Genomic DNA, 23375 nt, shown 5'->3' with positions numbered 1-23375 from the left:
TCTGAGTAGCAGATGCAGAAGACCAGGCTCCTAGGGGTGTCAGTGCCATGGCTGCTGGTTCGGATTAAGGAGCATCATGGCCTTGGAGGCACAGACCTTATGAGAGGAACGTGGCCAAGCACACAGGCCTGGAATGAGTTTGCTCAGTTAGTAACCAAATCTGGGCGCTGTTGCTTCGCTGGACCATTTGCCACCCATCCATCCAGCCAGGATTTACGGAGCGCCAGTCACAGCCAGGGCCTGCCAGACATGTGACCCCTCCTCACCCCTGGTGTCTCCCTTCCTCCTCCCTATGACTCTCTGGCCGCCCTCTGTTTCCAGAAGTACCTCCGGAGGCGCAAATATTCCCTCTTCGCTGCCTTCTACTCAGCCTCCATGCTGCAGGATGTCGACGATGCCATTCAGTTCGAGGTCAGCATCGGGAACTACGGCAACAAGTTCGATACGACCTGCCTGCCGCTGGCCTCCACCACCCAGTACAGCCGGGCTGTCTTTGATGGTGAGGTCGGAAGCCACGAGCCTGGATGGAACCCTGACCATGGAGAGGGGCCGGACCTTAAGTCCTACCTCCCATTGGAAGTTGCCAGAGGCCCACTGGAGAGCCTGGCCCAGGCCAACGAGCTGGGAGGGACCCCTCCTGTGCTCCCCTTGTGCCTCCTCCCCCTGCTCACTGCCCAGTGGGCACCCGCTGCCAGGACCCACGGATTGGCCTCCCAGAACTGGCTGTAGTAAGCACCGATTCCGACCTATGGCAATAGGTTATCACACGGTGGCTGCTGGGCTTGGCATATTTTGGAGAATGCAGGTTTCCCAGCATCCTTCTAACACCTCCCCGCCCTGCCCATTTTGATGTGTTAAGGAGCCCTAATGAGAGCAGTAGCTTCTGGGCACCTAGTCTGGACACTGGCCACCCGTGTGTGTCCGAGGGAGTTCTTAGTGGAAAGGGGGAGCAGGTGCCTGAACCCACCCTGCCCTCAGTCCCCTCCCACCTGCCCCTGCACCCCTGGGTCAGGGCCCGGCCCTTTCTGTCCTCCCAGGGTGCCACTACTACTACTTGCCCTGGGGCAATGTGAAGCCTGTGGTGGTGCTGTCATCGTACTGGGAGGACATCAGCCACAGAATCGAGGCTCAGAACCAGCTGCTTGGGATCGCCGACCGGCTGGTGAGTGGAAGCAGCCCACAGCTGCCACAGCCTGTGCCCGTACCCCTGCCATGGGCGTCTCCGGACCGTCAGCTATGGCATCGGTGGTCCCTTGTGTCCTAACGGTGCCAGGTCTTTGGTCCCATCCTACACACTGGGAAGAGAGGCGAGGGGGCGGGAACTGTGCTAGGGGAGCCCCTAGTCCGATGCAGAAGGCAGCGCAGGGGGAAAGCTGAGAGAGGCGGGGCGAGGCGCAGCGGGACAGAGCGTGCACCCACTTGTTCATTCTTCTGTCCAATGCCGTGGACTCTCACCACATGAAAGGACCTGTGCTGGAGGCTTCCAGAGAGGGTTAGACGTGAACTGGGAGCTGCCTTGCGCTCAGGGAGTCTGTTTAGTAAAGGAGAGCCAGGGTCGCCCACGCAGAAGTTCTAAAGTTAGGTTCAGCTGACACCCCAGGAGTACCTCAGAGGAGGGGGAGGGCCCAGGAGCCTCTCAGAGCCGCCAGGGGCGGGGGGTAGGGGCCGGGTGAGGACACCCCTGTGGCGGTCCAGGGGGGCATGCCGAGCTCCGGGAAGGAGATGACCTGGAGAGAAAACTGCAGGACGTGGGCTGGAAGGCCCTGGTGGTCTGTTGGATGGGGGAGGAGGGTGGGCCTGGAAGAGTGGCTCCCATGGCTGGGAACTGGGAAGTTGGGAGGCAGGTTAGGTGGTGCGTCCTGTTTGGGATGTGATGGGGTGGGGGTTGCCTGTGGAGGCTGGGAGTGGCCAGAGAGTGGCGGGAATCAGAGTGGGCAGAAGTATAGAGGCCAAGGGTGGGGAGCTGATACTTCTGGTGGTGGCGTCAGGCTGTTTCTATGCGTGGATGGGGTAGAGGTTCACCCACAAGGCATGTGGCCTGTGGGAAGGTGGAGGAGGCAGGTGTGGCCATGCTTCTGAGACAGGTGAGGAGCATCGGGTGGCAGGAAGGACTGGGAAGTTTGGGCCTGTCTGTGGGTGTGGAGGTGAGCGGAGTGAGGAGGGGAGGTGGATGAGGGAGGGGGAGGCTGGGGACCTGGTGTGACTGGGAGAGGATTCGAGCCCAGGTTGGGGGGCTGTGGTGGCCATGCCTTCCCTGAGACTGGAGGACTGTGAGGTACAAGAGAACTTGGAGTCGATGCCTGTTAAGTTTAGACTGCATTCTCTGGGGCAGCCGTTCTCTCACAGGACACCACTGCGGGGGCAAGTGTGTCCTTCCCGGGCCGGTGCCACACCCGGGCTCCAGCATAGCACATGCTTGGGAAGGCTGGCGGGTGGGAGGGCATGGGGGGCTGAGGGATGGCCCTCGGCCTGATGGGCCATCAGTGGGGGATCTCTGCCTCCCAGCTGGGGCCAAGACCCACGGGAATGGTGGGACACGTGTCCCACTGAGGGGACCAGATGAGGCCTTGGCCCGGCCCGGCCCTGGGAGTTTGTAAAAGGGGGGCTCTGTTATTGGAGGTTTCCCGAGTGCTCACGAAGGAAGGCGGCCGTGACCTGAGCCAGGCTAGGTGGTGGGATTTGGGGAGGAGAGAGCATCCCAGGTAGGGGACTTGAGGGGCTCAGAAGTCACTTACCTGTGAGATGGCAGACCTGACTTGAAGGGGCCTGTGAGGAGTGGGATGTGGTCCTGTTCTGTCAGCACCCGGCCTCCTCGTGACTGTGTGCGAGGTTGGAGCCCCAGGCTTTGGGATTTGGGTCAGGTTGGTGTTCGGAGCTGAGGGGTGTTCTTGAGTTAGGACGGACCCTGATTTGCAGGGTCTGGTGTCTCTCTGCCTTTTTTTGCTCTAACTGCTCTCCTCTTTGGTTCAGGGACTGGGTGTGGTGACGGGGCCTGGGGCTGGGGTCCACCATGTACCTCTGCCCTGCACTGATGGTCTTCATTCTTGCTTGCCTGCTCCGCAGGAAGCCGGCCTGGAGCAAGTCCACCTGGCCCTGAAGGCCCAGGGCTCTGCCGCTGAGGATGTGGACGCCCTGGCCGCTCAGCTGATGGATGAGCTCATCGCAGACTGCAGGTAGGGGTGCCTGGCCCCCACGCCCACCCTCCTGACTCAGAGAGGCCCTTTCCCTGGGAGTGTTCGTGTGTGGCGCTGAGTGGCGGCACGTCGCCCCGGCCACGCTTGGCCAGCAGTCCAGCCCGTGCTGAGTCCAAAGGTGGTGGAGCCAGCACAGGGAGTTGAAAAGGTGACATTTAGAGCAGGTCATAAATCTCCCTGCAGCGGCGGCAGCTGTGGGCCCTGGGCGGTCTGGCTCACCTGAATGGGGAGCATTGTGTCTCTGATCCCCGACCTCTTATTTCCCTGATGGAATCTGCAGGAGGAGCTGGCTGCGGGGGTTGGGGTGGGGGGGAGGCGGTTGGCGTCCCTGCTTCCCCCAAGGCCATGTTGAGGACCGTGGTTTCTGTTTAGCCTTCTGTCGATGTGGCTGATCATCAGGGAAAGGGGGCCTTGGGGGGATGGGGAACAGGGGTTGGAGGCCCGGCAGAAGGGGAGCCTCTCAGCACCTCCTCTGAGGCTGGGTGATTTGGGGCTCACCACCCACCTGCCTTGAACCTTGGTTTCCTCATCTTTACCCTGACATTGAGAATAACTAATTTATACTATTGTATAAACAAAGTAGCGCCTGGCCCTTAGGAAATGCTCAGTACACAGTAGCTGTGACTGTTATTAGGAAGAAGCAATATCGGGAGACTTAAATTCTTGCCCCTTTAACCGCCTCTTCAGCTTTGGGGAGCTTCACTTCTCTGGACCTCAGTTTTCTCAGCTGTTAAATGGGCTCAATAGTAAAAAGTTGCCCTTCTACCTTCTGTGGAGTTAAGTATGAACATATGCAAATGTATCCTATGTCCCCCTCTAAATTCTATCAGCTCATCCCCTCCTGAAGGTGTGAGAAGTGCCTTCACGCTGAGACATGGGTCACTGTACCGCCCTGCCAAGTGCAGCATCCTCCTAGTCCCTCGTACCTCAGGTGGGAGGTACACGCTTCCCAGAACGAACGTTTCCCCAAAGAATTGCCCCCAGCTCTCACAGCCAGTGGTGGGACTGCAGGCAGGTCATTTGTCCCCAAACCTTCCTGAAGCCTGGCCGGCTCCGTGCCAGGTACACAGAGCAGATGGACGGGGGGCGGCTTTAGTCCCTGTGCGACTCATGCCAAAGTGAGTGAAGGGGGCCAAGTGTGTTGGGGGCTGGAGGTGCGTGCTGTGGGAGCTCAGCAGGTGCATGAATTCGGGGTGCATCCTGGGGAGAGGATGCCCGATGTGAACTCCGAAGGAGGGCAACTGGGAGCTGGCCTTTGGAGAGGGGATGGCTTAGGCAAAGGCGGAGAAGCCTGAAGTGCCTGCTGCCTCCAGGAGGTGGGAGTCCCCAGGGAGGCTCAGGTCCAAATGGGACAGGCCTCAGGGGTCCGCTAAGGTGAGCTCGCCCCGGGAACCGTCTGGGGACACAGTGGTTGCCACACTTCAAATGCTCACTCTGGCTGCAGTTCAATGGAGAGGCTGGTGGGGGTGGTGAGGGGGGACTGGACGAGGCATCACCTAAGGAGGGACGCTGGGAGGGTGGGGGTAGCGTGGACTGTTCAGGGGGCATCAAGATGACAATGGCCTCGGAATGAGCATGTTCTGTGCCAGGTGCTGCTCTAAGAATTTTACACATATGAGCTAATCATAAACATCTTATGAGGTAGGAAGTAGAATGGTCCGCAGTTACAGACGAGGAAACCGAGATGTGAAGAGGTTAATTGACTCACCTAGATTCACACTGCTAGTGAGTGGCCGAGCCCTTGGTGGCTCGGTGATGGACAGGACTAGTTGGTGGGTTGGATGTGGGGGCCCAAGGAAGGTCAAGAATGATCCTCTGGCTCTGGCCAGGGCAGCCAGGTGGAAGGCCGGGATGTTCCTAGAGAGGTCAGCAAGAGAAGGGCAGCTCTAGAGGACTGTGAGGCATCCAGGACTGGCCATGTGGAGTGCCTGTGGGGTGTCTGTCTGTGGTCTGGGGGTCGGGGGACAGAGTGAGGCTGGAGGGGCATGCAGGGACACACTCACCATGGGGAGGGCCTCAGAGTGACTTGCTGTGCCCTGCTGGCCTGGCCTGACAGCCGGGGTGCGGAGGGTGGACTAGGGCTCTGCTCGTGACTCACACGCTGTGTGGACCTTGGCAGGTCTGCGGTTCCTGGACCATCCGAGACGAGTGGGACCCATGTCCTGGGTTACCCTCACTGTCCTCTCAGGGTCCTCGGAGGATTTGGCTCAAACTGCTACTGCTAAAGCATGGCCCCCTTGACTCCCTCTCCTTAAAACAGAGGTGCCTGGGAACCCCTAGGGTGCACCGGTCCCAGGTCAGCAGCTTTGGAGGAGGTTCTCATGCCCTGAGGAATGCACAAATGACCCTCCGGGGGAAGGTCACCAGGACCGATTCCCTCAGGTACCACCTGAGGCCACCAAACAGCCCTGGGCCTGCAGCAAGAGGGCCTCCTCCACCTCTGGATCTGTGCTGAGCGTTATCACAGCTGACCAGCGGCTGCCCACCCCTTCCTCAGCCGGCCCTGCCCACGCCTCCAACGTCAGGGTCCTTCGTTCCACCAGCCCCTTCTCCTGCCTCATCCGCCCTCTCCCCTGGCCAGGGGCGCCCACTCTGTTCTCCTAGCCCGGCCCTCTCCTCTCGTCTTGAGACCCGACTGCCCACCACACATCTGGATGTCCTGCCGGCATGTTCATTGCACCCTCTGTGGTCTTCCGAAAACTGGGCCGTGCCACCTCCACCTCAGCCCTGCAGTGTGTTCCAGTCAGGAAGAGTCCCAGCTCTGGTCCTGGGGGACAGTCTCTCTGGCCCAACCCCTGGCCCCACAGACAGGCAGTCCTACCCTCTAGCCCCTTCAGAGCTACTCCACAAGTGTCTCCTTCTGCCCCTGAAGCTTCGTCTTGTGCACATATTGCCCCATCTGCTAGAACACCCCTCCTGCTCGTTCTGACCTGCCTCGTTCCTGCTGGCCCTGACAGGTGCAGCGAGGGGCCACTTCCTCCAGGAAGCACTCCTGATGCCAAGGCTGTTCAGTGGCGGCTCCCTGAAGGCAGGGCTGGACTCAGCCCCCCACCAGGACCAGCAGGGCTGTTGCTTGCGAGGAGTGAAATGAATGATCCTGCAGCCAGTTCCTCTTTCAGGCTGGACACTGCTCCCCTCCCGGGTGCTGGTCCCTGACGAAGGCTCCCACTTATGCGGGGTCAGGCAGCGACATTGTGAGCACCCCAGTTCTGTTGCAGCCTGTGCTGGGCCTGCCTACCATTTTCAAGTCATCTGGGGTTGACAGGGCAACGGCCCCTGTTGGGGTTTGGGGTGCAGTGTCACCCAGTCTCTTCCCCAGGGTCTCCCTGTCTTTACATGCCCCCTGCCCTGGGCTTTTCTGGGGCAGGAAAGGTCCGAGACGTCTTCTTAGTGGTAGTCATGGTCCTGGCTATTTCTTGGGGAGTCTTGGCTGGGCCGGTGGCCTCCATGAAAATCTCCCTTTGGTGGCCTGTATGGCAGTCCCTCCCAGCTCCCGACCAGGGCCGGGAGCATAAATCACTCCGGTTGGCTCAGTTCTCCACATCCCATTCCAGACCCGCCTGCCCCCACCCTCAGGCCCACTCAGGCCGCCTTCCCAGGCAGGCTGCAGCCAGGACTCTGGCCCAGGCCCCCCTTTACCCACCAAGCATGCCCCTCCGCCACGTTCGAGTGGGCCGGGAATGGAGGCCGTCCCTCTCCTGGCCTAGGGCAGCCCCATCCGCGGCACCCTCGGGGCAGTAAATATTATATTACTACAGGGTGTGCAGTACGTGACCTGAGACAGGTCCCGGGGCTTAAGTTTCCTGAGATGGAGTTTGCGTACTGCTCCCCCCACCCTAAAAATTCAATTAAAAAAAATAACAGGAAAAATGTAGTGCGCCGAGGGCCTGCCAGAGTGGTGTATCTGGCGGCAGCGGTGCCGCTGCGCTCCGGCGGTAATTGGTTCTGCATAGCTCGGGGAAATTGGCAGAAAAATAAATCAGCCGGGAGCCGGAGTCAGACGCTGCAGGGAGGGGAGCATGCGGTGGGGGGGCTCCGAGTGGTGGGAGCAGAACTGGCGGAGTGGGTTTGACTGATGTCCTGTTTGGGAGTCAAAGGCCCAGCGGAGGTGGGGCAGCCCCCCATACCTTCAAGCAGGGATAATCTAAGGGGGGTCCTGCTGGGAGGGAGGGCACAGACTAGCCCCACCCCACCCCATCCTGCAGGACGCCTGTGCGTGTACTGACTGACCTTGGAGGGTTGGTATGGTGAAGAGGAGACATATGAAGGACTATTCTGGAGCCCTGTGGGATGGGGGTGGGGGGTCAGAGTTCATTGCTTCCAAACAGGATGGAGTTTAAACCCAACCCCTGACTGGAGGTCTAGGCCTGCATTTCTGAGACTATATGTCCACTCCCCCACCCCCACACCTCTTCTCCAGAGGCTTCCCAAACAGAGGTTCTGGGAGGGGTGTTGTGGGGCGGCCCCGAGTCGACACATCTGTATTGCTGGCTGCCGGCCTCCCCACAGCGTCTGCAGTGGCTTGTCAGGGGTCCATAAATTTCCTTCTTGAAGAAAGTGTGCGTACAACAGAATGGATTCGTTTCAGCGACGGGCAACTTAATGCTCGGGCCTCTGCTCTAGGAGGATGCAGGGGGCAGGGAGGGACACGCTTGGGGACTTCAGAGCAGGGGCCTGTGGGCTGGTGTGGTTGGGGAAGGCTTCCTGAAGGAGGTGAGGATGGAGCAGGTCGCATGGAGATGATGGTGCATGTGGGTCAGGCTGGAGAAGGTGCCCGGGACACGCAGAGTGTTCAGCAGGCTGGCTGAGGGCGTGAGGCCTGTTGCGGGGGCCTGTGCACATGTGTGCATGTGTGTGCACGTGTGTGCACGGACTTGGGTGTGCACTGGGTTCTTGCTCATCAGGCACATCCCACCTGTCCCTCACAGCCAGCCCCTGCGCAATGTCCAAGAGACTCCCTCTGCCACCAATCTGGACCAGTACCTGTACAAGCTGCGTACACGTCACCTGAGTCAGATCACCGAGGCGGCCTTGGCCCTGAAGCTCGGCCACTGTGAGCTCCCTGCCACCTTGGAGCAGGCTGAGGACTGGCTCCTGCGTCTCCGTGCCTTGGCGGATGAGGTAGCTAACTCTACGAAGCACCTTCCCTCCTGTCTGGAACATGAGAATGGGGAGGGACATGGGGACTGTCTGGACCATGATTCAACCCTGGCTCCATTGCTGGGTGACCTTGGGCCAGCACCCTAACCTCTCTGAGCCTCGATGTCCCCATGTACAGAAGGAGGAGACAGGATACAATGGGAAACTGGATGTTGTGGGGGCCAGCACAGAGCCTGGTGTGTAGTAAGTGCTCAATAAATGTCCCCAACTATGCATAGTAAATGCTGCCAAAGTATGTCAGAGACAGAGCTGGGACCAGAACCCAGGGCACCTGGCTCTAGGTCCAGAGCTGGGGCCTGCTTCCCCAGGAACCAACTCCTCCCTGCCAACTAGCATCTGTCTTCTCCTGCCTCTGGGGGGCCTGTGTTTCCTGCCCTCCTTAGATGCCTCTGGGGAAGCTTCATTTGCTGTAACTCTGGGCATCCTCATAGCTAATCAGAGAGAAGGGGCTCCAGCTTGTCTTCTGGGGCACCCTTTTCCAAACTGCACTGCTCCCCTTCAAGTCAGATGCACCCATCCAGTTCCTCGGGTGACCAGGCAGGCCACAGGTTCATCCAGAGAGAGGACAAAGGCCTGCTCACATGTCACTGGCAGACCATTTGCTGCCCAGAGCCATGTGGGACCCCGAGGGAGGGGGTAGTGATGGTAGGTAGGATGGTAGTGATGGCAAGGCCTGCAAGGGGCTTCTGGAGGAGTGAGTTGTGAAGAGGAGAGGGAGGATCAGGAGGTGAAGGATGCTCAGGAGGGGAAGGCAGCCTGGAATGTTGGGCCCGGAGAGCCAGTTCCCGAGCAGAGTCTCAGGCATGGGGCCAGCTACGTAGGGGGACCACAGGTCAACCCCTCAAAATGGCCGTGAACTACCTTCTTGGACTGGTCAAAACATGCCTCCCAAAGTCATAGCCCAGATGGACCCCAGAGCTCTCAGCATAGACTGCAATAGGGCTTGGAGAGGTTCAGGCCAAACAGGCGCTGTTGATTGTATGGGGACCCCAGAGAGTCTTGCTCAGATTCGAGTGTGCATCAGAATCCCCTGAAGGGCTCCTTAAACAGGCTATGGCCCCTCCCTCCACAACTCGCATGTCTGGGGTGGGGCCTGAGAATTTGCGTTTATCCTATGGGGACCATACTTTGAGAACCTCTGGTGTAGTGGTTAGGAACACATATTTGCAGTCAGAAAAATCCAGTTGCTAACCACCTAGAGCCTGAATTTCTTCAGCTGTCAAATGGGCTGCCCTTCTCTGCCTCCTGGGCTGCTGCAGGGAGTCTGAGAAGCGAAGCCTGTGAAGTGCTGAGCAAGTACTGCCGAAGCCTGAGCCCTGGTCCGAGACCCAGCACCGCCCCCTCCCCTCCTGGGGCACTTTGCTCACCAGCCTTGGACGCGGGTGGACCATACCCAGCTGGCTGTCTCTCCCGAGTGTGAGCCGGGAGCAGTTCTCACTCACAGTCAGAGGCTCTGAGGGACCCAGGGGCCTTGCAGTTTTGTTCTGAGCTAGTCACCGTCTTCAGAGCCCTCTGTCCCCAGGCCCAGAAAGAGTCAGATCCCAGGGTCCCTGCTGTCATGTCAGAGGGCGCAGGAGTGAGTGTCCTCTGGGAAGGGCACTCCTGTGATTTGCTGCTACTCTTGAGGGTGAGGGAGCGGGAGATCATCTTAAGTATAATGTCATCTTCCGGGTCTGATGAAACCCTCCCATATCTGTGCCTGGAGCATCTATTTACCCAGCGTGTGGGGGTGGGGTGGGCTGAGGAATCGAAGAACTTCTGGGCTCCAGGCAGGAGTGTCTCTTCCCAGAAAATGTGAACTCAGCTCAGTGATTTTTGGCAGCCTCCTTGTGTGAGCCCGGGGCAGCCTCATGCCCTGTCCTAGGAGCTCATGGCTGCTGAAGACAGAGATGCCCAACTGGACCTGGGAGGTCAAGGGGGCAGCCGGCGTGGGCAGCTGAGGGGTGGGAAGCCAGGAGGGAAGACCCGTGTGGCCCCCGAGCCAGGGCAGCCAGCTAAATGGTGGGCTGTGGGGTATGGGCCTGGCGTGTCACTTTCCCCGCCCTGACTGCCACCTTCTCTCCAGCCACAGAACAGCCTGCCTGACATCATGATCTGGATGCTGCAGGGTGACAAGCGAGTGGCGTACCAGCGGGTGCCCGCCCACGAGGTCCTTTACTCCCGGCGGGGCGCCAACTACTGTGGCAAGAATTGTGGGAAGCTGCAGACGATCTTTCTGAAAGTGGGTTCTTTTTCCTCAAGTCATGATCATATTTTCTTAGCCCAAGGCCTTCCCCCCTCCCCTTCTGTTTCCCCTCCAGTCCTCTGACTGCCTCCGGGTCCTTGGACTCTGCTCTTGGAAAGGGCAGAGGGCTTCAGGTAAAACTACTTCCCTTCTCTTTCTCACGAGGTTCCTCAGACTCCTCAGACCTGGTCTAGAAAGTTAGCAGGGACAACTGTAGGGGCTGACTCCTGAGTGTGTACTTGCCTCCCAGGCTGGCCCCTGGTAGGGGTCCTCAGCCCTCAGCCTGCACAGCACAGGAAGACCTGCCTGCACAGGAAGGCCCTGCCCGAGAGCCTTCCACTGCAGCTGGAGCCTCACCCAAGTTCAAGTTTCTCCCCGTGGGAAGGCCGGTGTCTGGGAGCTGGGACACATCCTGTCCCCCAGTCTCACCCCACCCCCACCTGTCCTTCTGTGTCTCCTCCTCTGAACACCTGTCCATGCTCCATCTTCTCTCAGGGGACTGAGTAGCCTTGGGGTAGGGTGACAGGGAAGTGAATGGGTACCTGGGAATGAATCCTCTGTCCTCTCTCTAGGCTCATGTGGGGACATAGAGCCAAGGCTGCTTCGGTCAAGGTACCAAAGCAGGGAGGTCAGGACACAATCTGGGGAAACCCCTCCCTGTTCTGTGGCTGCCCTGGTACCAAAGGAGGGTCTCTGCTGGGATGGCTGTCTTCGAGGCTGTCCTGCTAGAGGAGGAGGGGCCTAGGGCAGCAGGCTGACTCCTTACCACTTACTGCTAACTCCTAATGGTCCTGTTGGCGTGATGGACTGCCTGGCTTTCCCCTTCCCTTCCCTGTGTCTCTGCTCCCATCTACACCAGGAACCAACTTCCTCCTCGCCTCTTCCAGGAGGTCATTGTTGATTAACCCTAGCCCTAGACCTCTGAGTGGCTGTTGGTCAACCCATTCATATATTGGCCGGTCATTCTTGTCACTGCCGGGGTGGGTAGACAGGACAGGTTTCATGGTACAGTGTGGTTGAAAGGGTTGCAGGGCTGGCTGGAATCCTGTGTGGTCTTAGGCAGATTGCCTAAGCTCTTTGAACTGCTGGCTCTCTTCTCACCTGTAAAATGAAGGTCAGCTGCCTACTCCTTAGGTTCTGAGAATTGAATTAAGTAACACAGGTCATGGGTCTTGCTGGTACTAGGTGATCAATGAATGTTAGTTTTTCTCTCCTCTTCTCCCCTTTCCCTTGGGAGCTCCCTTGCTCCCTGGAGAGAGGAGGCTCCACTCGCTTGATGACTGGAGGCCAACCCAGAGGCAGGGGTGAGCAGATATCTGCAGGTGGAGTAATTGGTATTTCAGATGAGAGGCCAGTTTTTCGTAGAAAGAGGGTGGAGTGTGTCATGCATTGGGCCGCCCCTCCTAGTTGCTCACCTGCCACTGAGGGCATCTTCCCCTTGCGATCTTAACCTTCAGCAGCCTGCTTTTCTCTGTCCTAAGCCATTTCCTTGCCTGGTAGGCCAGAAGGGACAGGAAGTCAGGGAGCTGCCACACCTGAGTGGGGTTCTCCGGGGAAGGCTGCCTGGCTGGAGTGGTGGGGCAGCGGGGTGGGGGATGGGGGTGGTGCCTGGTGGATGTGCTCCAAAGGGATGAGCTCCAAGCTCTGACCTCTCATCCCTTTACAGCTTTGGGGGAATGCAAACTGAAAAATCTCCCTGATTCCAAGCAAAAAAAAAAAAAAGATACAGAATTGTTTCTCGAAGTCTTCCCCACTGAGTTTATGAGCCCCGCCAGTAGCTCCTGAGCAAGCTCTACAAAAATGTTGGCAGCAAGCAGAGACCAAGAAAACATTGGTGTTTCTTAACTTAAACCAAAGTTGGAAAAAATGAGCACCAGCAGAGAGGGAGAGGAGCCCCAAACTAGACATTTCTTTATTTGCTGTTGCTATTTTGGGTCCGGCAGGCTGGCCCCGTCTGGGGGAGGGCAGGGGAGAGACTGGGGGCAGAGGGGGAAGGGGGGTCAGGCATTCCTGCCATCTCCCTGGGGCTGGTGGTTTGGAGGGGAAAAGGCTGCTAACCACCCCAGGGAGGAGGACAGCTGAAGAGAGCAGTCATGGGGAGGTTTCCGGGGGTGGGGGTGACACTTGGGGTCAGGGGCTCCTCCAGGCTCCACCAAGGATGAACCACAAGCAGAGAGGCTGGGTAAAGGGAGAAACTGTCCTTGCCTTGGCATGGCACCCCTCCCTGACCCTCTTACCTGGCTGGTGCTCTCTCTTTAGGTTCCAGGCCCCTCTCTCAGTGGAAACCCCTCACCTCGGCCTCTCTTTCCCCTTCTCAACCCATCAAAGCTACTTCCTTGTCGCATTCTGCACCCTGTCTCAGAGGGGATGCTTCTCCAAGCTCACGCACATGAAGCCTAGGCCCTTAATATGGTGCTTCCTCTAAGGGACACTGTCCTTTTCCAAGATTGGGGAACTTCTGCTCTAGGCCATATCTACCCCTTGATTTCAATCAGATGGTGAAGTAGTTGGGGAGAACACATTTTCTGTGTTGGGTTGTTGTGGTTATTCCATTTTGGCAGAGCTTCTGCAAGCTTCAGGCTAAAAAGCATTCGAAGACCAGTGCACAGTGGTTGACGTGCTGATAAACACTTGGCAGGGGAGGGGGATCAGATGATACACTGACATCCAACCAAAAAACAAACACACAGAAAACCCAACTGACAAGGAAGGGGGAGGCTCTAACCTCTTCACCTTCTTGACCTGGAGCTCGCATCTCCTTTAGAGACATGCTCTGGAACTGCATTGTCCCGTAGGAAATAGCCCCATGTGTCTATTTAAAGTTAAATGAATCAAAATTAAATGCAACAAAAAATTTAGTTCTTCAGTCACACTAGCTACATTTTAAGTGGTCAGTCATCCTGGGGGCTAGCGGCGACCACATTGGACCCTGTAGATGTAAAGCGTTAACAGTATAGCAGCATGACCCACTGGACAGTGCTTTCTGTAAGAGACCAGAAATGAAGATGTGGGGGAGAGGAGAGAATGGGGAGGTCCGGCCTCTACAGAGAGCACATGGTGGGGGTGTGCAGTCTTCTCCTTTGATGGGAAGGAACCTTGGCAGGTAGGGAGAAGGTGCCTGAATCACACACACCTCTTCCGTGAAATTCTGGTGAGTCCTTCAACAGGGCACACGCCAGATGGGGTTTCAGGCTGGTGTGCCCACATGCTGAAGGGGACTGTGGGTTTCTGTCCTTCTTTGGCACCTAGTATCCAATGGAGGGTGTGCCCAGAGCCCGGATGCCAGTGCAGATTCGCGTGAAGCTCTGGTTTGGGCTCTCTGTGGATGAGAAGGAGTTCAACCGGTTTGCTGAGGGCAAGCTCTCCGTCTTTGCTGAAACTGTGAGTGCCTGCCAGCCCACCCCGTGCTCCCTCACCCGCCAGGCTGCCACTGGGCCCCCCTCACTCCTCTCCTGCTTGCTCTCCAGTATGAGAACCAGACCAAGCTGGCCCTGGTTGGGAACTGGGGCACAACGGGCCTTACCTACCCCAAGTTTTCTGACGTCACGGGCAAGATCAAGCTCCCCAAGGACAGCTTCCGCCCCTCAGCTGGCTGGGCCTGGGCCGGAGATTGGTTCGTGTGTCCAGAGAAGACGTGAGTCGTGGGCAGGGAGGGCTTAGGGACCCCTCTGCCCCAGCCCTTTCTCTGAAAGGCCTCAGCCCTATTCATCCCTTTGCCTATTCCCACTACCTGCACCCTGGTCTAGGGACCTCCACCTGCGCTCTCCCAGAGCCGGGGGCTCACTAGGCAGCATTCCTTTCTGGAAGGGCCATAACAATCAGAAGGTTCTTTATTATGAAACCAAAGTTGTCTTCCAATAGACTTTGCATCTGACTTTTGCATTTGCTTCTGTTGGTTGCAGCCTTCTCCAAGATAGCACCGAAAGCCCACTGCCTCCTCCACATGTAACGCCTCTCATGCCTGAGGCCCTTCCTTCTCTGTGTTTCTCCGAACAACATCCTCCTCCAGCTCATTGATATCTCTGTCTCTTTCTCCCATCCTTTCCAGCTTGGTTGACATTCAACAACTGTCTTTTTTAAACTTAAAAAAACATTGATTTGTATAGAAAAAAAATACAAAAAAATGAAGTAAAAAATAAAAAAATTGAAGTATAATTTATATTATAGTTAAGTACTCAAATATTAGTATATAGCTTTATAACATTTTCCATTTCCACAATTATCTGTTGAGCTTCAACTACCCCAGGCTTAGATGTCTTCAGCTGGTCTTCCCTTTTCTTTCTTTATCTTGGTTGGTGAAGTATCCTTCCGTCTGTGAGTATCTCTAGGTCTCCCCTGGTCTCCTTCCTCTGTCTCCCCTTGGCTCTGACCCCTCATCACTCTCTGCCATCTATCTTACTGTGGCTGGGGGTGAGGCTGCTGCAGGAAGGTTGGCCCAGGTGGGTGTTCTGATCAGCAGAGGTGCTGACTGTTCCCTGCCCACAGCCTGCTCCATGACACCGATGCGGGCCACCTGAGCTTTGTGGAGGAGGTGTTTGAGAATCAGACCCGGCTCCCTGGAGGCCAGTGGATCTACATGAGTGACAACTACACGGACGTGGTAAGGGGTTGCTCCGAGGGCAGGTGGGCTCTGCTTTCTTGGAGTCCTGTCAATTTGGGCCCAGGAGAGACCTGTCACTCAAAGAAGGGTGGGACATTTTTTCTCCCTTGCTCCCATGTCCCTAGCCTCTATGCTCTGGTTACCAGAGGGATGGTGTGAGGTCCAGCTTGGGTAGGACACTGACCTTGAGTCACACATGAAACTTTGAGAGCATATGTTGTCAAGTTGCATCTTTTCAGCCTCCCTGATCATGTCTGTTCCTTTGCACGCTTGCCTGTCCTGTGTTGCCCAGAATGGGGAGAAGGTGCTTCCCAAGGATGACATCGAGTGCCCACTGGGCTGGAAGTGGGAAGATGAAGAGTGGTCCACGGACCTCAATCGGGCCGTGGACGAGCAAGGTGGGTGGCGCATGGAGCCTGGTGCTCCCCACCCTGGTGAGCTCACAAGGTATGCTGGTGAGGACAGCTGAGTGCAGGGCCCCTGGGCCACTGGCCTTCACCGGGCTACTTCATCTGGGGGACTTCCTGGGTTAGCCCTCACTTCAGTTACAGACTAGGAGTCATTGGCTAATTGTGAATCTGTGTACATGCCCCAAGTGAAGAGATATCCTCTGCAGAGATGGGGAGTGGCTGGGCATTGAGTGATGGGTGCCCCTCCCCCAGGCTGGGAGTACAGTATCACCATCCCCCCGGATCGGAAGCCGAGGCACTGGGTCCCAGCTGAGAAGATGTACTACACACATCGACGGCGGCGCTGGGTCCGCCTACGCAGGAGGGACCTCAGCCAGATGGAGGCACTGAAGAGGGTGAGCCCAGTGGGTGGTGGGTGGGGGTGAGGTCCTGGTTCGGGAAGGCCAGCTGGGAACAGGTGCATACCTGTGTGCACAGACACACACAGGTATACACAGAACATATACAAGGCACACGAGCTCACTTGAGATGCTCACAGCTCACACCCAGCATGCACACACATCACACTGAGTACACACTCACAGCTCACACCCAGCACATGCACAGATGCTCACAGACTGAACACTTCCAGATGCCCACAACTATGCAAGAGGGTCACACTGGGAGTGCACACACAGACCTGGAAGGTGCAAAGACATACCTGGAATATGTCTGAGGCTGGGTGTCCTAGAGGCCAAGTCTGAGACCAGATATTTGCTACCTGTGGTTTACCAATGCGGTGCCCTCAGGAGTGCCAGGAGCAAGGATGTGGTCTCAGGCAAAGTCAGTTTCGGACTGAGCTGTGGCTTGGGGAGGGCTCACCCTGGGGCACCGTGGAATCAGCCTCATGTGGAGTCAAGGGAGCTGGAGTTTGCATTTCGTAGCTATCAGTTGCTGGCTGGGGACTGCTGGGGTGGGCTGGGACTTGCACCCTTGGGTATGTACCCACCCCATGGAGCCCGCTCCCTTCAGCATGGGTACTTCCTGGGAGAAAGGTGCCACTGGAGCTGGTAGTGGGAACGCTCCTGGCATCTGGGGATGGGTGCACTGAGCGAGTACATTGGCTGACGGAGGGGCCTGGGGTGGCTTTGCTGGCATCCCCCAGAGGACACGCACACGGCACATGCAGACACGCCCACAGCTGTGCACAGATGCCCACGGGACACAGGAAGGCATGGAGCGAGCACATGTGAGCACACGCAGTACTGCGCTGGCTCCCACAGTCCCACAGATGCCCATGACCGCATAGCCTCAGAGACCGCCTCCCCCCGGGCCCTCCAGGTCTGTGACCTTCCCAAGCACACATTGAATTTTGGCCCAAGAGCCAGGCTTCCCCCAGTTCAGGAGCAGCCTTCGGCAGGACCTGTGCCCTTTCCTCTGTCTTTGGGCATAGAGAATCCAGAGACACGTGCTACTAGGTCCGGGGAAAGGCAAGGCTTTGGGGCAACAAGCTGTTCCTGGTGCCATGAAAGAGACGGACTTCACTCTCCATGAAGGGCACCCCAGAGGACAGAAGTGGTGCCTTGCCAGGCAGTGCTTCTCCCTCACCACCAGCATCCCTCCTAGACATGGACTAAACTGGTCTCTAGGACTGGCACTGGTCACTGAACTCATGGCCCAGACCTGAGGCAGTGCCTAAGGACAGACAGTCCCAGGTCATTCTTTCTTGGGAGCTGGAGAGGTTTTCCAGGGCTCCTTCCGGGCTTGGTAAAGGGTCCCCTCCGAGGAAGAGCTGGAGTTTCCTCCAGGGCTCACCTAGGCCCCGCCCCAGGGGAAAAAAGCTGGGGCTGGGAAATGAAATCTTCAGTTTGCCTCTGAATTGCAGACCCACTTCCATTTTTACAAGCTGGGATGTGAAGAAGAAAAAGGAAATGACAAGGAAACCTTGGATTCATGAAATCCACCCGAAATCCAAACAAACAAACAAACCTGGAGCCCAGGCACCACCACTTCAGTCTACCTCCCCTTTCTGGCCCCTCAGTTCTCCCCATGGCCTAGGGAGAATCTTCCCTCCTGATATCCTGACCCAGAGCTCTCATCAGTGTAGAAGGTGCTCAGAGCGCACGCATGCCCCCCTCCCCTTCCAGGCAGCCCTCCCAGGTTTGCCCACCTGGAGGGTGCTGGTGTGGGGTGGGTGGGGAATTGTGGTGGGCAGGAAGGGCACAGTTGGAGCTGAGCCCAGGACTCCCTGCAAACCCGCCAGTGGCCTCTGAGTCTGCCCTGTTCTCTCCTCACAGCATAGGCAGGCGGAGGCAGAGGGTGAGGGCTGGGAGTATGCCTCGCTGTTTGGCTGGAAGTTTCACCTGGAGTACCGCAAGACAGATGCCTTCCGTCGCCGCCGCTGGCGCCGCCGAATGGAGCCGCTGGAGAAGACAGGAGCTGCAGCTGTGTTTGCTCTTGAGGGGGCCTTGGTATGTCCTTGTGCCTACTCCGCCTGGATCGGGTGGCATGCAGCTTGGGTTCCCTGGGCTGTTCAGAGCTGATGCAGAGGAGGCAGGGGCCCCAGGACAGAACTGTAGATGGAACATTGACCAGGTGTTATGGCTTCAGTTCCTCTGGAGTTGCATGTGGAGAAAGGGCATATCAGGCTCGGTGTTCTCCTGTAACAAAACAGCTCCTTTTTTCGGCACCAGGAGACCCGCTGCTTCTTTGCGTAGTCATGATGGGAGCATGGGAGAGGTTTCAGCACTCTGATGGGCTGGCTTGCGATTGGAGCCAAGGAACCCAGTTCTTCTTGAAGAAGCTGGCTGTCATGGAAGGGCCGGGGAGGCTTTGGCCCCATGGAATAGCCAGAGAGGTCTAGTGACCCCTGAGTGTCCTTGGTGGGACATGAGCCCTCCTGGGACAGAGGCCGTTGCGTGGGCACCCCTGTGCAATTTTGGGAGGAATGTGCCTCCAAAATGAGCCCCAGGCCAGCTGTCTGCCCCACTGTGCACTTTCCGGAACTAGGGTGAGCTCAGGGTTATACAGGGTCTGTGTGATGTGTTCCCCCAAAGAGATGAGCAGATCCTACCTGGACAGTCTGAGTGGGGGCTGGGATATGGCCTGTTCCCTGTTCTTTTGGTCTGGGGGTTCCTGGAGGTGGAGTGAGATGCCCAGGATGAGATGCCCCTCTGAAATCCAGCCACAACTGACCCCCTGAGGGGTGCTTTGGGTTGTGACCCTGGGAGCAGGTCCTACCAGCTGTGCTGGCTGATGGGATGTGAGCGTGTTCAGTGCAGACAGCTGTGTGTGCGCATATGTGCACGTGTGTGTGTGTGTGTGTGTGAGTGTCTGGTTGGGATGAAGAGCTGTGGGTCTTAGCCCTGGGCCACGGCTGGGAATGCATTTGTGGGGCAGCTTGGCTTCAAGGGGGAGGCTGGTGTTCTGTGACTCCCTTTGTTTTGCCAGAAAGGGCCTGGTGCAGGCACAGGCCAGGGCCTGGCAGTGGTCGTGTGGCTCTAGCTGAGGGGCTGGCAGACCTACGAGTCAGGGCCAGGTCTGAGGAGGCTGGGCAGGCACCCTGAGGAAGCAGGGCTTGTTTCCGTCGGGTGGAAACTCCACTCAGTGCCTAAAGAGAGGAGAGGGGTTTCAGGGCTGAGACAGCTGGGAGGAGCCCGGGAGGTGAACGAGGCGTTGGGCTTGGCAGGAAACGGGTTCGCACAGTGTCCCGGCCAGTGTCCCTGCTCTCTGTGTTTCCACCTTGGTCTCCTGTCTGGTCTTGCTCTCACGTTGGCTCCCTCCAGGTGGCAGCCAAGATGGCGCCTGTGACAAAGGCTGCCATCATCGTGACAGCCAGCAAGGCCCTGCTGGATAAAAGAGCTCAGCCTTCCCGTGTCCTCGTTGTTCCTCACAGCTGCAGACTGTGCAGACAGGAGAACACTGCTTTCTCGGTAGCACCAGTAACAGCCTTGTGTGTGGCCATTGGGCCCCGGAACCTGGGTGAGGAACAGAATGTTCTGATTGGCCGTCCTGGCTCAGGCCACTGGCTGCACCACCAGGTTGTAGAGAGGGAAAGAGAAGCCCAAACAGTGCTGGGCGAAGAGCCACAGATGATGGCCCCGGACCCTGTTCGGTGAGCCGTGAGGAGCCAGTGCGGGCTGTTGAACGGAATGAGTGGTCAGAGCTGGGCTTTAGGGCCGTGAGTCAACTGGCCATGGAGGATGGCTGAGAGGGAGAGCCTCCCATCAGGAGACTGTCAGGAGTATTGATTGGAGGCCCAGGCCGAGGGGACCACCTGGGTTGGGGGCCGTGAGGTCACAATGGAAGGAAGTGGAGTGACAGGACTTGGGGAGGAAAGGGTCAAACGGGCATCAGAGGCTCCCCTGGGTGGACAACGGGGCAACTGCCCTCAACAGGCCACAGGGTGGGGTGGGCCTAGGGCAGCGATGAGTTCACGGTGTTGGCCTTGGCAAGTCTGACGCACACGGTGAATTGCTGTGTGGGAAAGACGGCTGTGGTGGCTGCCAGCCAGGTGACCCAGGGCAGACAGGCCAGGGGCTCGGGGGCCAGCGTCAGCTGTGACGTAATGTGCCACGAGCAGGGAGTGCACAGGCCAGAGGTTCTTGAAGGGACATGATGGAAGCGTGGAAGGGCGCCGGGGCTGGCCAGGATGTGGGGGTAGGAGACGAGCAAGGCTGGGGGTCCCTCATGGCTTGGTGACTGGGAGAACGAAGCGGGGCATTTCCTAGAAACGGAGGAACCGATCTGTTTAGTGTTTCCGTGGGAGAAAGCGCTGGGAGGAGCACTGAAATCAAATGTCAAGGCAGCGGTGCCGAGGAGGGGTGGACTGCGAGACCTGTGAGACTTGCCTGTGATATGCGGAAGCAGCCAACACAGTGAAGCCACTGGGTCTGGGGGACTTTGCTGACCTGGAGAACCGGGGGCAGGCAGACGGTGGATGGAGGGGCTGCATTCACAACCTGTAGTCGGAGGGCTACCAAGTTGTGGGTAATCTTTAGGTGTGGCCAACATTTGACAGGAACTGTCTGACCGCTCTGTACTCGAGTGAATTGAACCTCCATCTGCACCAACACACACACAAGCACACACATGTACACACTCCTGCACACATGCACAGATGCATATACACCCTCCTTCCGTGGGCATCTTTACATGCTTCCTGCCAGGACCACTGCCAGCCTGGGCTCCCATCCCTGAGCCTGCTGTTCTTCCTCCTGGGACATACGTATGCCCAGCAAGGCCCAGGGCCAGAGTCCACTCTGCGTCACTTGGGCAGACGGTTGGGTTTCCCGTGTACCAGGGCCCAGCTACTGTCCTGGGTGCTGGCCTTTGCCCGCTCGCCACCAGTGTCTGCAGATTTACTTGGTGGGAGTGTGATGGGACCGGTGAGGCTTCTGAGTGGTGAAGGTTTGGTTCCAGTTCTGCTTCCTCTGCTTCCTAGCCATCCCTTAGATGACTCTGTTACCTCGTCATGAAAGCTGCTGCATCCTATGGGTGTTGTAAGGATTAAGGGCACGACACATGTAAAGAAGTGCTTCTCTGCCCTAAGGGACACGGGAGCCATCTGGTGAACTTGTTAAAATGCACACTCTTGATTCAGTGTGTGGGTGGGGCCTGAGAGTCTCCATTTCTAACCAAGCTTCTGGGTGAGACGATGTTGCCGTCGTCTCTGGGTGTCGGGGAGTAAACTGCGTAGTGCATCATGAACATGAGAGAGGTGGTCACAGTGTCCCCCTTCCCCTGCCCCCCGCAGCTGGATGCCTTTCTGAGAGAGGCAGGGTATCTGTTCTTGGCTGAAAGTGTGCAGCCAGGGTCCTAGAGAGGGAGACAGGGAAAGATGACATGTCCACTCTGCTCCTTGGTGGGAGAAAAGGGTTCTTTACTTCTAATGATCCCAGGATCTCATGGTGCAGGCCTGGCCCCTGGGGAATGCCTTACTGATTAGGAAGGGAGACATTCATATGGGAGGGTAAATAAACCCAGCAGAATCTGCTTCTTTGAAGTGCAGGGGTGCAGAATAAGAATCTTTCCAGAGTGATAGTGTCTAAGAAAGGAGGCTTTTTGGAGGGGGATATTGGGAGGCAGAGCTTGAAGGAGGCCAGGGAAGGACTGCAGGTGGTGGCCAGGTGGCCTTCCTGGTAATCTGACATTCCTGGGCTTCTGGGCCCAAGGACCAGGCCTGTGGCGCCCCCTTGCCTTCACCACTCTCCCCTGGCCCACGTGTTCACCCTCAAGCCGGGCCTCACTTGCCAGCTCCCCTCCTGAAGACGTCTCGCTGGAAGGCAGGCCCTGTCTGCTCATTAGCACGGCAGCCTTTCCCTGAAACCTTCTGCTGGGGCCAAGCCTGGCTCCCTCCACAGAGCAGGAGGCCCTGGCTCCGTCTGCTAATCGTCTGCTGTCTCCATCGTGAGCATTATTTTATTTTTGTATTATTCTTTTTCCAGCTAATATCCTGGCATTCCCAAAGACACCGGGTTTCATAATCTCCCTGGCGTTCCCAGGGAGCTGGGAAGCGGAGCACAAAGCTGCTATTATAGCGCGTTCCATCCAGCCTCCCTCCCCTTGCCCCACACCCCTTGCTGCCGCCACCGCGGGCTCCCACCCAGTCACCCCTCCTGACGCCACCGGCCTCTCTGGGAACGCTGGTGACGGCTGCCGGGATGAGCTCACAGAATCCGTCCTGTCGCCCTTGCCCTGTGCCTGCCCTCCACGCACAAGGATTTTTCCAGAGCCCTGTCTCTCAGCCTGGCCCAGAGTGTCAGGAAGGGTTTTCTGAGATGCCTGATCCCAGGCAGGGAGGGAAGGAGATGGAGAGTCAGCAGTTTGTTCTTTTAGCCTTGGAGTGTTTAGAGCGGGAAGAAACTTTTCATGTTTGAAAGGCGCTCTCCACCTGGCTTTGGAGCTGCCGGAACCTCCTGAAATTGGGTGCAAAGTTGTGTGTGTGTGTGATTTGTATGTGCGCGTGTGTCTGATGTGCGCACACACATGATATGTACGCAACGTGCACACATGTTGGTACGTACGTGCGGGTATGTGCAGTGCATATGGTGTGTGCACATGTGTGATGTGTTTGTGCAATATGTGTCTGTGATGGGAGATGCTGGCAGAAGGTCCATGGCTTTCTTTGATTCCAAAGGGAATTCAGGACCCAAAGAAGACAGGAAAATCCATTTTGCCACGCACCAAAGACCAGGCTGAGAGCTTTGCATGTGCTGTCTCGTCTAGTCCCGCGGCGACCCTGGAGGGCTGGATTCCATTATCCCGCCCATTTTGTAGTCGGGGAGACTGAGGTTCAGTAGACACTGTCCCATAGGGTAGTCCCTAGACGTATGTGGCTATTTAGATATACATTTAAAGTAATTAACGTAAGAAAATTCCACTCCTCAGTCACACCAGCCACATTGCCCGTGCTCGTAGCCATACCTGGCTGCCGCACCGGACAGGGCAGCTGTAGAGTGTTCTGTTATTGCAGAAAGTATGTTGCACAATGCTGCTCGAGAAACGCTATGAGCCCCTAATGTGACCCCAGAAGAAACTGAGGCCTGAGAAGGAGCTTGCCCAGCAGTACAGCATGAGTCAGTTCTAGAACCAAGGCCAGAACGGTGGTTCTTCTGCCCTCTCTCCCCAGTATCTCCTCATTCTTACTCGGGCATAATGTCCTTGAGCGGGGTACTAGGGAGGGCCCTGGGCAGCTGGCTACAGCCCTTGGCTATGGGCATCACCCTCTGGTCTTGTAGCCAGGTAGCTTGGTCTCCCTGGAGCGTTCGGGCAACTGGAGGGGAGCTGGTAACCAAGGCCCCCACCCA

General features: G+C 57.4%; 1 protein-coding gene across 21 annotated transcripts in view; it reads left to right on the top strand.

The window, feature by feature from the left end:
• Window positions 1–23375, top strand: part of DYSF (dysferlin) — a 202305-nt gene that overhangs the window by 83636 nt on the left and 95294 nt on the right. For all 21 annotated transcript variants that reach the window (XM_053924834.2, XM_053924830.2, XM_053924832.2 and 18 more), the window contains 11 exons: window positions 322–499; window positions 1038–1162; window positions 3064–3173; window positions 8123–8315; window positions 10420–10575; window positions 13828–13959; window positions 14046–14212; window positions 15064–15178; window positions 15471–15576; window positions 15841–15983; window positions 17865–18038. In XM_053924834.2, coding sequence (XP_053780809.1) covers window positions 322–499; window positions 1038–1162; window positions 3064–3173; window positions 8123–8315; window positions 10420–10575; window positions 13828–13959; window positions 14046–14212; window positions 15064–15178; window positions 15471–15576; window positions 15841–15983; window positions 17865–18038 — 1599 coding nt within the window. The remainder of the gene's footprint in view (window positions 1–321; window positions 500–1037; window positions 1163–3063; window positions 3174–8122; window positions 8316–10419; window positions 10576–13827; window positions 13960–14045; window positions 14213–15063; window positions 15179–15470; window positions 15577–15840; window positions 15984–17864; window positions 18039–23375) is intronic.

Source organism: Desmodus rotundus, chromosome 5 (genome assembly GCF_022682495.2).
Source record: "Desmodus rotundus isolate HL8 chromosome 5, HLdesRot8A.1, whole genome shotgun sequence".
Classification (NCBI taxonomy): Eukaryota; Metazoa; Chordata; class Mammalia; order Chiroptera; family Phyllostomidae; genus Desmodus; species Desmodus rotundus.
The sequence above is the reverse complement of the archived record's forward strand: the minus strand, read 5'-3'. Positions and strand labels throughout refer to the sequence as shown.